Source organism: Musca domestica, unplaced genomic scaffold (assembly GCF_030504385.1).
Source record: "Musca domestica strain aabys unplaced genomic scaffold, Musca_domestica.polishedcontigs.V.1.1 10, whole genome shotgun sequence".
Taxonomy (NCBI): domain Eukaryota; kingdom Metazoa; phylum Arthropoda; class Insecta; order Diptera; family Muscidae; genus Musca; species Musca domestica.
In genome coordinates, this window is record NW_026712115.1 from 2,769,258 (window position 1) to 2,783,138 (window position 13,881).

Genomic DNA, 13,881 nt, shown 5'->3' on the forward strand with positions numbered 1-13,881 from the left:
TTAACGCTGATTTCGTTGAAGAATATAGTCAAATGTCTGTATCTCATATAGATGCGTTTCAGTCAAAAACCAATAATAAATGTTAATCTTTTGCCACTTCTGAGAGATTATAGGTCTTTGGAAATATTGGTTTCAGATCTAGGAAGACCATTTACGTGCAACATCTACCAATAAATTGGAAATGAGGAAATTAGTTGCTATTATTCGAAAATTAGAGAACGAAACCTGATGGTTTTCTTTTATTATTTGTCACAATATCTTGTGGAATTCTTTCTAGTATCTCGCCTATATAAACTGTATCGTTTATTATAGTGTTGTAGGGTATTCAACGGTCGGGCCCGCTCGACTGTAGCCTTTGCTTACTTGTTTAAAGAATATTTTTAAAGGGATCAAACGACCAATAAACAGGGATTTTGTAAAGAATGTATTTAAAGGACCAATCGACCCAAAAACGTGGATTGTTTTAAAAATTTTTTTTTAAGAACCAAACGACCAATAAAGGTAATTTTTAAAGGACCAAACGGCCAATAAACAGGGATTTTAAAGAATATTTTTTAAGGAATCAACTGAACAAAAAACGTTGGTTTTTATACTACTATTTAAAGGACCAAACGTTCTATCATTGTGAATTTCTCTATGCCAATTTTTTTTCCTAAAATCAAGTAACAATTTCGTAGATGATTTATATCTCTGCTGCTTTGATTTTTTCTAGTCTGTTTGCAATAGCTCTGCCACACCCCGTTGTCAACATAAATTCATAATTTTCAATATGTCTACACTAATTTCGCTCCAGTACATAACCAGTGAATTACAACTTTTTAACTATCCCCATGTTCTTGGCTACAGATTTCCATTAGCTCTCTAGGTGACAAAACATATGCCAAACAGACAGACCGACGAACAAGAGCCACAACATCGATATTCATATTTAAACCTTCGGGCTAAATGTAATTTGTTAACTTGTATTTCGTGTCAACCGAAACACAGGCGAATCATGTTTTATGCAAATTACCAATGCACAGGCCTAGAGAAGGATTCCGGCTCGAATCGATGAGTAAAAGATGAGGTGGGTTGGCCGGTTGGTTGGTTCGTTGGTAGATATGCGCCAGCTGGTGGTGGCGATGGTGGCAATCGAACAAGAACTAAATTAATATTAATTTGTTTGACCAGAAGGCAACGCCATCTCTGAAGGCATGGCAACATAGAAATGGGTGTTCGAGGGGAAATTTATTTTTGTTAACAAGTCTGTGTCTTAAGTCTTTTGTCTGCTTTGCGTTAACATTTTATCTCATGGTTTTAAAGGAGGATTCAAGTAATCTAATCGAAATGGAAAATAAATTTGGCCACCAAAGGGAATCCAATTTTTTTGAAAGTGCCACACATTTCCATACTCGATGTGGGAAACTTCTGTTGTCATGACCACCTGTTACCAGCTGCAGCCCAGCAACGGCCACATGAAACTATGGAGCAGGCACAAACAATATTACTTTATGCCTTCAAGTTTCACCAAGAAGTGTCAACAAGTTAGTTCAAAATGGAAGTTATTGAGTTTTTACAGAAAACGGATTACAAAAATGTGCAAAATTTCATTGGATTTAAGGTATTTTTAATAATCAAACTATTTGATAAAAATCCAATTGAAAAAAATCCTTTTCTAAGGTGAAACAAAAGCTGCAGGACTATAAATTGGATTTACAGGAGCGGCAAGGAAGGTAAGAGAAAGTATAGCACCCACAGGAATTTTAATTTGGATTATGAAGAACAATTCTCAGATCTTAAGATCTTGCCAGAAGTGCTTAACGTCTTCTTCTTAGAAGACCGTAAGGTCTTCTTCTTGGAAGAGCTTAAGGTCTTCTTCATAGAAGAGCATAAGAGTTCTTCTTAGATGAGACTAAGGTCTTCTTCATAGAAAAGCTTAAGGTCCTCTTCTTGGAAGAGCTTAAGGTCTTCTTCTTGGAAGAGCTTAAGGTCGTCTTCTTAGAAGAGCTTAAAGTCGTCTTCTTAGAATAGCTTAAAGTCTTCTTCTTAGAAGAGTTTAAGGCCTTCTTCTTAGAAGAGCTTAAGGTCTTTTTCTTAGATGAGACTAAGGTCTTCTTCTTAGAAGAGCTTGCAGTCTTCTTCTTAGAAGAGCTTGCAGTCTTCTTCGTAGAAGAGCTTAAAGTCTTCTACGTTGAAGAGCTTAAGGTCTTCTTCGTTGAAGAGCTTAAGGTCTTCTTCGTTAAAGAGCTTAAGGTCTTCTTCATAGAAGAGCTTAAGGTCTACTTCATAGAAGAGCTTAAGGTCTACTTCATAGAAGAGCTTAAGGTCTACTTCATAGAAGAGCTTAAGGTCCTCTTCGCGTTTCTTAAATGAAGATTAAGATTATAAAAATTTTCCCATCAAGGCTTCGAAACATTCTGAATTTTGAATCATTACAACAAAACGAAGAACTCCTGCTCCTGGCCAAAGAACGTGTGGAGTCAGCAAAACAACAACGATTGGATTGGATCAATACAAAATGTATAGAGAGACAACAAGCTGAGGAAGAACTATTGAAACTTAAGAACCGGCAACGGGATTTGTAAGTTTCAGATTTGATTCAAATTTAAAAAAAGTTTTCATTAAATTTCTCCCTCCCTAAGAGAAAACTGTGAGGAATATCGTCTTCGCCAGAGTCAACAAATCCTTGTTGAAACTAAGCAGGCGCAGCTAGAACAAATTGCCGAAAAGAAAGCCCTCATGTCGCGAGAGAGACAAATAGAACAGAACTGGTTGCAGGTTATGGAAAATGTACGCCAAGAGAGGGAATTCCAAGAGGCTTACGAGAAGAAATTACGCAAAGTAATTGAAGGATTAAATCAACAAAAGAATGTTGCTCTGTTGGAAGCTAAGAAGAAAATGACACAGAATGAAAGTGAAACTTTAAAGAAATTCTATGCTGAGGAGTGAGTAAATGGGGGCGATCCGAAAATACGGCTTGAAGAAATGGAATTAATTTATGTATCTTAATTTTCCAGCGATATGCGAGCCCTAACCTTGGACGAGAAAAGTAAGACACAACAAAAACTCGAAGAGATGTACAAAAAAATGCAACAACATCAATGGTTGAAGGTAAGTTGGGATGTTGTAAAGAGACATCTCAAAACAGGCAAAACTAAAACATATTTTTGCTAGACAAGTTGGCGGGGATGAATGCCTATTTCTAAGTCCCACATTAGTTCGGACAAGAAGACTACTTTTGGCAACAATTTTACAATAAACTAAACAGTGTTAACACTATTGCAATTTAACTCTCTTTATATTTCATACATAATGTATTTTAACAGCAAACTTATTTGTTAAAGTGAGAGTACAAAAGCAGTTTGAAGCCCTCGCATGGCATATTTTGTGACATACAGTAGATCCAAGCCAAAACTCGTACAGCTAAAGAAAAAAAAATATTTTTCCTATAGCTTCCAAAAATCAAAATTTACAAAAAATGTTTTTTTACACTATGTAAGTAATTTAAAAAACAAAAAAAAACTTAACATTTTAATTCATTTAAAATAAAAAAATAAAGAAATATTAAAAGAGATCATATTTCAATGCCAAAGCCAAACTCTTACACTTCGTATAATTTAAAGTACAGGGTGAAAAGAAAAAAAACCAAGCAACTTCAGACTGCTGTCATTTTTAAGCTACCGTCCGGGAGCTGTTAAAAATATTCCAGTGACAGCTCGTTATATTATTTAGAAGCCTAAAAAAACATTTTGGTGAAAAAAAATGTTTCGTGATGGAATTCAAGCGTGATAGTGTGATTTCTTTATATTTGGCTGGAAAACCACGAGTGGCTATCGTTAGAGCACTTCAGCATTTAAATGTGAATAAATATTTTGTGTCTAGTACCATCGCTCGTTGCCGTGATACTGGTAGCGTAGCCCGACGTCAAGGAAGTGGACGGTAGAAAGCAGCATCAGCATAAATGGTTCAAAAAGTAAAGAAGCGACTTGATCGCAAACCACATCGCAGTTCCCGAAAAATGGCTCGTGAGCTGAACATATTCCATTCGGCAAATATTGAAAAATGAGCTCGGGGTAAAGCCACTGTAATTTCGTAAAGTGCAAGAACTTACACCGCAACAGAAAGAAAAAAGACTCAAAAGAGCTTAAGAGTTGCTTCGCTTTGCCGAAAGTGGTGAACTGCAGAATTTGGTTTTCTCCGATGAGAGAATATTTGTTGTCCAGCAGTTTGTAGACAAACAAAATTATCGTGTTTACTTGCCAAAGAGGTCAGCTGAAAGTGTGCACCTTCGGTTGGCTACCAGAACTCAAGCACCGGCCATGGTGTGAGCCGCCATAACAGCCAATGGTCGCTCTCCGCTCGTATTAATCGACCGTGGCATCAGAATAAATGGCGAATATTATCGCGAAAATATTTTTAGCCACAGACCTTGGACATTCCAACAGGACTCAGCACAATGGCACTCAGCACGCGCCACTCAAGAATGGTTACAAAATAAGGTTCCTCGCTTCATTTCCTGCGCACAATGGCCACCAAAAGCTTCGGATATCAATCCGTTCGACTATTGTGCCTGGAGTATTTTGGAAAGCAAGGTTGGCACCCAAAATACCAAACGTGTCAATCACCTCAAGCAAGCGCTTCGCCGAGAATGGGCCAAAATACATCAAAACAACATTCAGACAGCGTGTGAAGGTTTCATTGGCCGTTTAAAAGCCATAATTCGTACCAAAGGTTACCGAGATAGCTCTATAAATTCTCTGTGGAGTTTATATCTGGACTCTGTGCTGATGTATCCATGACGTGGGGACAATTATATAGCAGCCATGGCCGCACTTTATAAGCCTTGTGTTTCGAATCATTGTCATGATTAAAATAATAATCTCCGCCAAAGCCAAACTTTTCGTTACAGAGTGGCAAATTGTCTTTTAAAATATGCACTACACCAGGTCCAGAGGCTGAAAATTAATCCCACACCATCACTGACCCACCACCGTGCTTCACTGCAGGCTTCATATTTTTGGCAAGGAGCACTTCATTTGCCTTTCTCCATACATAAGGTCTGCTATCTAAACCAAAAAGGTTGAATTTGCTCTCGTCCGTGAACAGCACATTCTTCCAAAATGAAAGATATTTTGATATGTGGTCCTTGGTAAATCGCAATCTTTCTTCTTTATTTCCATTGTAATTCGACTTATGCAGTATAGTTCTTATTGTTTGAGGGCAACATAATTTCCCCAAATTCTTTTCAGCCATTTTCGCAATATTCTTTTTGATCTGCTGTAAAGTATACTTCTCATCACTCAAGGTAAATATTTTATAATTTGCCGTTTTTTACTTATTTTCTACACATCCATCTGTTTTGAACCGTTTTATGATATACTGAACTGTAGATCGGCTTCTATTAACAATCTCAGATATCTTACTTAGCTATTTATGGTTTTTGTAATGTTTAATTACTAAATTTCTCACTTCAACAGTGGTTTGTTTCCGTTGTCTATCCATTTTTTATTTTTTTAATATTTACGTCAGTAAATTACACAACACGTGGAAATTTGCGATAAATTAGCTTTTAGGGATAGTGCGAGATTTCTTAAATAAACTGACGCGTTGAATAGTTTGTCTTAGTACCACGATTTACTCTCGCATATTTTTGATTTTCGATTCCCCTACATTTTGTTGTTGTATATTAAATAAATCTCTTTTTACTCATTGGAGTCATTTTCGAATCGCTTTTCGATCACATAATTGAGTTAATCATTTTTCGATTACCAAAAGGACTCGAAGAAGACTCACCAAAGTGATTTTTCAAAAACAATGTTCCAAATGCTAGCTGGGAGGGATCTTTTTAATAAGTCCACATTAAATAAGTTAAGAAAATGTGGTGAGCAGACCTTCGAATTAAAAATAAATAATATAGAATTTTCAATTGCTGCATGTGTTATGGTGCATCATGTTTGCTTTCCATATGACCTCCTCCTAAGATATATGGTGGTATGGTCCATAGGCATGTGTACAGTTGGTATCTATCTCTCTCTCATTTACATTTAGTGCTAAGTTAGGATAAGTCATATTATCATAAGTAATTCTTAAAAAAATATTTTTAATTAATAAATTTAGTGTCTTACAAATGCTCATCAAAGATAGACGTGGTGTCTATAGAAATAACTGATCCCGGTTTACAGTTCCTTAATTATTTATTTGTTATTTTTCTATTGTGTTTCTATTCCAATATTAACTTAAGACTAAACTATGAAACGAAAATATGAAGAGCTTACAATTGAGAATAGAAAAACAAATTGGAAAATAACAGTTATTTTAAATATTTTAACGTAACAACAAAACAAGGTGAGTGTAATAAGGATAGTGAAGTTAAATGAGAAAGTGATTAATTAAAATGAGAGAGAGAGGGGTGTAAACATTTTGATTTCTTGAAACTATTTGTGACCATATATGCTAATGCTAATTCTATCATTAAGCAGGCCATACACAGGCGAATCTGTTCGACGAACTGTTCAAATTTCATTTGCCCACCAACGAGTGCGAACATGCTCGCGAACATCATTTAAAAACAATTTTCATCGAGTAAACATGTCATCAGACAGCGACCGCGACACAATCATTGCCTTGATGGCAATATGTGTTTGTTTGGAAGAAAAAAAAATAAGGAGGAAGTTAAAAAAAAATAAAACACAGCATATGGATGAAATAATGGTATGCAAATCGCCAAAAGTTCACACATACAAAACTCTTAAAGGAACTGAAAGAAAGTTCTCGGGTGGATTTAAAGAATTTTCTTAGAATGGACGCTGAAACATATGCAGCTCTATTAAATTTGGTAGCTCCAGAAATTCATGGACAGGATACTACAATGAGAGAAGCAATAAGTGCAAATGAAAGGCTTTCAGCGACAATGCTGGTTCATTTTCCAGGCAATTAATAAATTCCGATAGAAATTGTTGTGACATTTTAAGTACGTCTTCACTCTAAAAAAATATTTTTCAACTGATGTTCGGCGAACACTGCCACCCACTATGTCAAATGTTCGTGCGAACACAGAAAAGATTGAAACGTTTTAATTTTTGGCGAACAAAACGAAGAAACACAAAATTCACTAACACCAACAAAAAATTCACTAACACCAACGATGTAAACAACACATGTTCGTCGAACAAATTCGCCTGTTGATGGCCTGCTTTACTCCCGCGCGTCCATTTATGTACATTTATTGGAATATTTTTGGCTAAATATGTAAGTAACAGCTGTTTATGGTAATGCCAACGCTAATAGAAATATTACATTTTGGCACGATTATGGGGTTGATTAGAGGCTACGGCAATATTGTATGTCACGTCTAATTGAACCTTTAATTCTGTAGAATTTTGACAAATTTTGCACATATTGCTTTATTTCTCCTTCCAAGATATTCTGGGTCAATCACTCCTCTCTGAGACATTTTGAAGCGCATTTTGGCATCAAATTACATGTGTTGCAAAGAGTAACAATTATTTCTCTCTCTCTCTATTTTTCTTTTAGTCTCAAATCACAAACAATCGGCTACGTAACACTGCCCAAGAACAGAACAACTTCGAAGAGGATTTCATTTTTCGAAATCGAGAAGATCAGCAAATCTGCCAAGAATTGGATGAATCTCATAGACAAAAGGTATCGAAAATCAAAATTATTATTTTATATTCATATACAATTATAATTTGTTTTCAAGGTTCGCAATAATGAATGGTATAAATTGTACATGGAACATTGTGCCAAAGAGAAAGATGAAAAGAAGAAACTAACAGCGGAACTTGATCAAAGGTACCTCAACACGGGCTGTGTACTTCAGCAGAAACCCAAGCAACCTTACGGAAAAGTTTGTCGTTGACCATATTTTGTAAAATATTTGTTTAAAGAGGAAATAAATGTTCGTTATCAAGCGCCAAAGAATAAGAATATCCAAAGATCTCATAAACGAGTGTTACATATTTTTAAGGATAATAAGGCTTTTTGGTTTAGTTATTATTTTTTTCTTGTTGTCGTTGTTGTAGCAGCTTATACTGCTGTTTTCGTTCTGCCTCCTCTCAATCGGGTTCTGCTTCTAAGTCCAGTCTCAAAAAGGATACAGCATGTACGGGTTGGGTCCACAACGGAAATCGGAGTTTGTTAAGAAGGTTTGTCTGGGCAGGGTAATAGGTGCAGCGTGTCATGTGGACCTGTGTCACAAGCTGGGCAGGCTGTGCCACGTAGCACTAACGTTCGCTGACCGCACCAGAGGCGCATAATGAGTAATAATGACTTCTAAGATCATGGAGTAGTTGGTGGTCGGAATTACAACACCATCGACCTGTACATTCAAGGATAGCCTCATCTCCGCAGTCCATGTGGTGAAAAGTGTGCGGCTGACATGTGTAGAAATGACATGTTAAACTGTCGTTGTGCTATGCAATTTTCGGAATCCGTGTTGATGACAAGCTACTGGGAAACCTCTCTTAAAGCCTCAAGCGTCTTTGCTACTGGTGACAAAAGTAATATCGGCCAGGCATCGGGAACTATAAGGGTAGCTAACGACAGGTTGAGGGATTTGGTAGAATACTCAACTCTTGATTCATCTAGTTGCTTCAACATCACCATGAAGATTCTGTCAGGACTACGCTTTGGATGACTTGGCGCTTCTGATGACATGTGCAACATCATCCAACGTAAATTGTGGTGGTACCTCCTCGGCTGGAACAGGTCATACATGGCGTAGTATCCTCCTCTTAGTACGATCACTCTCGGGGTGATCTGTAATTTCGGATCTATCACTTCTACGCCGTTAAATGAGACAGATATCCGATCATTCTTTTCCCAGGGTTCGAGAGCGGCTTAACACTTGCCCACAGCTTACTCGATTCGGTATTGATGCTGCATGCTTCAGAAGTTCTAGCTCGTTTTCCGCTTATGCTCACCGACTAACCTCTTTTCCTCCAGAGTAAGATTCCTGACTCGGGGATTATTAGCATTTGTACGGAAAAACTCAACTCCCTCATTCGCTAATCCCGCTTCTACTGCTGGAAAATTTGGCCTTATTTCAGGTATTCGCCAAGCATGTGTATAGCGAGCGGCTGTCGCTCTGATGATGTCCTGGAAACACATATCTGCTACCAGAACATCAGGGCAGTTTCCTGAAGCGGCGATTGGTATATTCTTTGAATTCTTGCCAATTGGCTTTCCCATGGCGAAGGAAAGTGCGACGGTGGGCGCGTCCTCATTCACTGTGCAAAACGTTTAGCAATCGATTTGCTCAGCCGGCGCCATGCTTCTCTGGTCATTACCAAGGACGGAATGCCATAATTCATAATGGACATTGAAATCCCCTAGCACTAGACGGTTATTGCCTACCAGAAGTGAACTGACATTGGGCATATAGCGTGGGGGCGGAAGCACCTCTACCTCGGCGGTTCCACACTTGACCGCTACCGACGATGTGGACGGCGAAGATGAAGACTCACTGACGTCTACATTGGCGCAACAGGAAGCAATATAGTCCCTATCGCTGAACTCCTGTATCCGGTTTAAGCCGGATGTGATTACGACAAACGGAGCAGAACCATGGTCTGGAGTTGATCTCGATCCCGGCTCGGACCAAGAGAATACGAAGCAAACATTTCAGGTAATGTTGCTCTCACTTCAGAAAAATAGACGAACATGTATTTGCGGGGTAGACGAACATGTATTTGCTAGGTAAATTTTGTCATATTTCAAATGCGAAACTTAAAAAAATCGGTGAATAATGTAGCTAAAATCATCAAAATACCGGAGGTACAGTTATATGGGGGCTATACGAAGACGTAAACCTGCACAGACAATTTTCTGTCATATGCTGTAGTATCCATTACGAACTTCAAATACCAAATTTAAAACAATTGCGGTGAATAATGTCGCTAAAATCATCAAAATACCGAATATCGAGAGGTATCGTTATATGGGGGCTATACGAAGACGTGGACCTGCACAGACAATTTTCTGTCATAGGCTGAAGTATCCACTACGAACATCAAGTACCAAAATTCTGATGAATAATGTCGCTAAAATCAACAAAGTACCAAATATCGGGAGGTACAGTTATATGGTGGCTATAGGAAGACGTGAACCTGCACATACAATTTTCTGTCACAGTCTGAGGTACCAATTAGGAACTTCAAACACAAAATGGTCAAAATACCAAATATAGGGAGGTACTGATATATGGGGCCTATATAACATCAAAATACCGAATGTTGGGAGGTACCATTGTATGGAGGTTATACGAAGACCTGGACCTGCAAAGACAATTTTGTGTCATAAGCTTTAATATCTATTACGAACTTCAAAAACCAGATTTGAAACAATGCCGGTGAATAATGGCGGTATCATCAGAAACCGAATATCAGGAGGTGCCATTATATGGGGGCTATACGAAGGCGTTACACCGCACCAAAAATAAAATAGACCCAAAAGAGCTAAAGAGTAGCTTCGCTTGGCCAAAAGTGGTGAACTGCCGAATTTGGTGTTCTCCGATGAGAAAACATTTCAGCAGTTTGTAAACAAACAATGGTTACAAAATGAGGTTCCTCGCTTCATTTCCAGCGCACAATGGCCACCAAAATCCCCGGATACCAATTCGTTATGTCTGGAGTATTTTGGAAAGCAAGGTTGGCACAAAAAATAACAAAGTGTCGATCACCTCAAGCAAGCAACCGCAGAGCAACATTCAGGCAGCGCGTGACGGTTTCATTGGCCATAATTCGTGGCAAAGGTGATAAATTCCAACAAATCTAAACGTATTATAAAATTTGATGCTATTTCCGACAATTTTTGCTTTCATTCAATAAAATTTCGTGGTGTTACAAACGGAATGACAAATTTAATATACCCTCCATGCTATGGTGGAGGGTGTAGAAAATTGTCAAAAACTCTCTCTGTTTTAGAAATTTTACGACATCCAGTAACAATGTTCAAAAATCGTTGTCATTGGGATTGCACACATTTTATTTATTACTTTTTACCCACAAATCTTATTTGAAACTAACGGATTTGTTGTCTGAGGTTCCCTCATTCTCTGGTCTTTCTTCGATTGCTTGTGAAACAATCGACCATATGATGGATATTTACGTTATCAAATGAGGTAAATGCAACCCTGCACACCGGATACTCCTTGATGGACGCAATAAATAATGGGAGAATATTATTTTCCAACTTCCATGTCAGTGGGGACATTATTTCGTTTGAAACCAACGGATTTGTTTTCTGAGGTTCCCTCATTCTCTGGTCTTTCTTCGATTATTAGTCAAACAATCGACCATATGATGGATATTTACGTTATCAATGGGGGAAATGCAACCCTGCACTGCGGATATTCGTTGATGGAAGCAAAAAATAATAATTCAAATTTCCTTGTCAGTGGGGACCATATGATAGATATTTACTTTATCAATAGTGGGAAATGCAACACTGCACTGCGGATGGTCGTTGATGGACACAATAAATAATGGGAAAATATTATTTCGCAATTTCCTTATCAGTGGGAACGTTATTTCCTAACAGTTTTAGTTAAGTTTATAACCTATTATTTTGCTGTGAAAGAAATTCCTCTGATAGCTTAGCAAAGCCACAATGGTGGAAAAAAAAAATCCCACAATGATTAAAACAAAAACTTCCATTGGTTCGATGAAGGGAATGGGTGAATGATTGGGATTTTTGGTTAATTCCTAAACATGGTGTAGGTTCTTTTCAATGATTTAAGTTGGGTTATAAACCTTGGAAAGTAAAAAGGAAAATACACCTTTGGGTATTTTTTTGTCCATGCAAAAACTTGGGGAATTATTTTTCGCCCCATTTCTTGGGTAATTTTGGGTATTTTATACATAAATCCCCATGTTTTAGCATAGATCCGCACCTTTGGTGGCTGGGGTGGTGTTGTTGGCTGATTTGGTGAGTTTGGGTTTAATATTTTCCTCTTTTATATTCTCCTCTTTTTCCTTGGTAATTTATTTCCACACACAAACCAGCGGTGTGGTGTGTTTATAACATGAGGTGCCCCTCAATTTGTTGGGTTATAACAAACTCATCTATGTGTGGTGAGGATGAGAGTTGGGATTTTTCTCTTCCATCTGTAAGGTGGCTAGTTCCCCTTCCAGGTCAAACCACAAGCGAATTGTTAATACCCAGCCATACTAATGTTACATAGTTTGGTTTTGTCTGATGTTCATTTGATTGTTTTTTCTTTTGTTTTTGTTTGAAGGAGGATCTTGTCATGCATGTGTGTGTGTGTGTTTATGTCCCTATGTGTTGTATTGTTTTTGTGTGTGCTGTGCAGACACAGGTCTGCCTGTCTTTGCAAAGTGAGCTGTTGTGTTTTTGTTTGTTTTGTCTGAGTGAAACACACACCAACTGCGAGAGAGTCAGACGGCCGTCGCCGCCGTCACAATAATGTGTGAGTGAGCTTGCTGGTTTTAAGGTAGTTTGTTTGTTGCTGTTGCTGTTTGTTTTTGTGACAGTTGAGTTATTTCTGGCATCTGGCATTTCCTTTCAGTGTCTTATTCGGGCCTCGAGCTCTATCAATCGTCATTTACTGACTGTTTAGTTATTTTCTGAACACAAATTTCTTTTCATATTTTTTGATAGAAGAAATATAATTCAATAAATAAAGAAGAAAATAATAGCAATAAGGCTAGAGTGTGAGTGCGTGCGTGTGCGTGTGTGTGTGCTAATGATAGCAAGCAAACGAAAAAAGAAATTGACAAAAATTGTGAATTTTGGTGCGTGGTGTGGTCGGCGGTGGCCTCAAAATGATACAAAATAAAAAATAATGTGGAACACATAATCGTTGAGAACAGGCCAGCGAACAACAGCAAGAAGCAGAAAAAAATAAAATATACTAAAAAGTGCTATTGTTATTGGAATTTTGTTATTATTTTAGCTCATATTGAATACATTTATTTAGTGGAATAGGTATATTTTTTTATTATTGTTGTATCTTCAGTTGGCGTCGTCTACATTTTTTTAATCTTTAATGTGTGTGTGAGTTGGTGAAGTGGTAGAACACTAAACAAGCATATTTGTTTAACTTTACATAAAAATCCAAATCAATTGACCTGGCATGAGCCTCAGGAAAACAACCCTGCACAACACCTTGACAGCAACAGGTTGTTCCTGATCTTGCTTCATTCTGGAATCAAAATTCAAAATAAACAGTATCATCTAGTTATTTATATGTCTACACCGCTGCCGCATGTTGCTTTCTGTCCCAATAGTGCCAGGGCATGTCAGCAGTTCCAATGCTTTATTCCCCATCAATGTGCTTCTGATTGTCATGACAAACAATCAACCCAACGACCGTCATCCAGCAAATAAACAAAAACTCTAGCATTTGCAAGAACGAAGCAACCAAAAAATAACAAAAAAAAAACGGTAAAACGTGTTTCATTCTTACACCACACAGAGAACAGCCGGTTATCAGTTTTACGTTGTTTCTCCTACTCTCATATTCTCTTCTCCTTCTCAGTTGTTTTAGCAGCTCTTTTAACACATTTAATGCTCTTTGGGTCCCCCCTTACTAGTTTGGTTGGTTTGTCAACATGTGTTTGTGGCTGTGCAAAAACCCATGTTCACGAAGAACAGCAACAGTGTTGTGTGTGTGTTTTGTTTTGCACAGCAAATGTCAAATGCTGCATGCAGCAAATAGACACACAAAGGCGGCGCACCGTGACGTTTATAAATAAACATAGCAGCAGACCATAAGCATTCATGTCGCTGCTGCCGTTGCAGCCAACGTTTTATGCAAAAACAAAACTTTAAATTTGATGCATGATTTCCTCCTGCCCACACTACTGATTCAACCCCCTATCGTGTGGTTAGTGGCCATAGTCGAATTTATCATTTTCTTAC

General features: G+C 37.8%; 2 protein-coding genes across 4 annotated transcripts in view; both read left to right on the forward strand.

The window, feature by feature from the left end:
* Positions 1-1,316: 1,316 nt before the first annotated feature.
* LOC131804447 (trichohyalin-like) lies at positions 1,317-6,565 on the forward strand. Its single transcript, XM_059127331.1, has 6 exons — positions 1,317-1,600; positions 1,660-1,712; positions 2,384-2,560; positions 2,622-2,924; positions 2,997-3,090; positions 6,470-6,565. The coding sequence occupies exons 1-6, from the start codon at positions 1,535-1,537 to the stop codon at positions 6,563-6,565; spliced, it is 789 nt and encodes a 262-aa protein (XP_058983314.1). The 5' UTR covers positions 1,317-1,534.
* Positions 6,566-12,513: 5,948 nt separating this feature from the next.
* The window catches only part of LOC101892496 (cyclin-dependent kinase 4), a 28,864-nt gene continuing 27,496 nt past the window's right edge, over positions 12,514-13,881 (forward strand). Inside the window, exon 1 of one of the 3 annotated variants that reach the window (XM_005183325.4) lies at positions 12,514-12,945. The gene's annotated coding sequence lies outside the window, so the exon portion shown is untranslated. The remainder of the gene's footprint in view (positions 12,946-13,881) is intronic. The other 2 variants (XM_020036686.2, XM_059125442.1) reach the window with 2 other exon arrangements.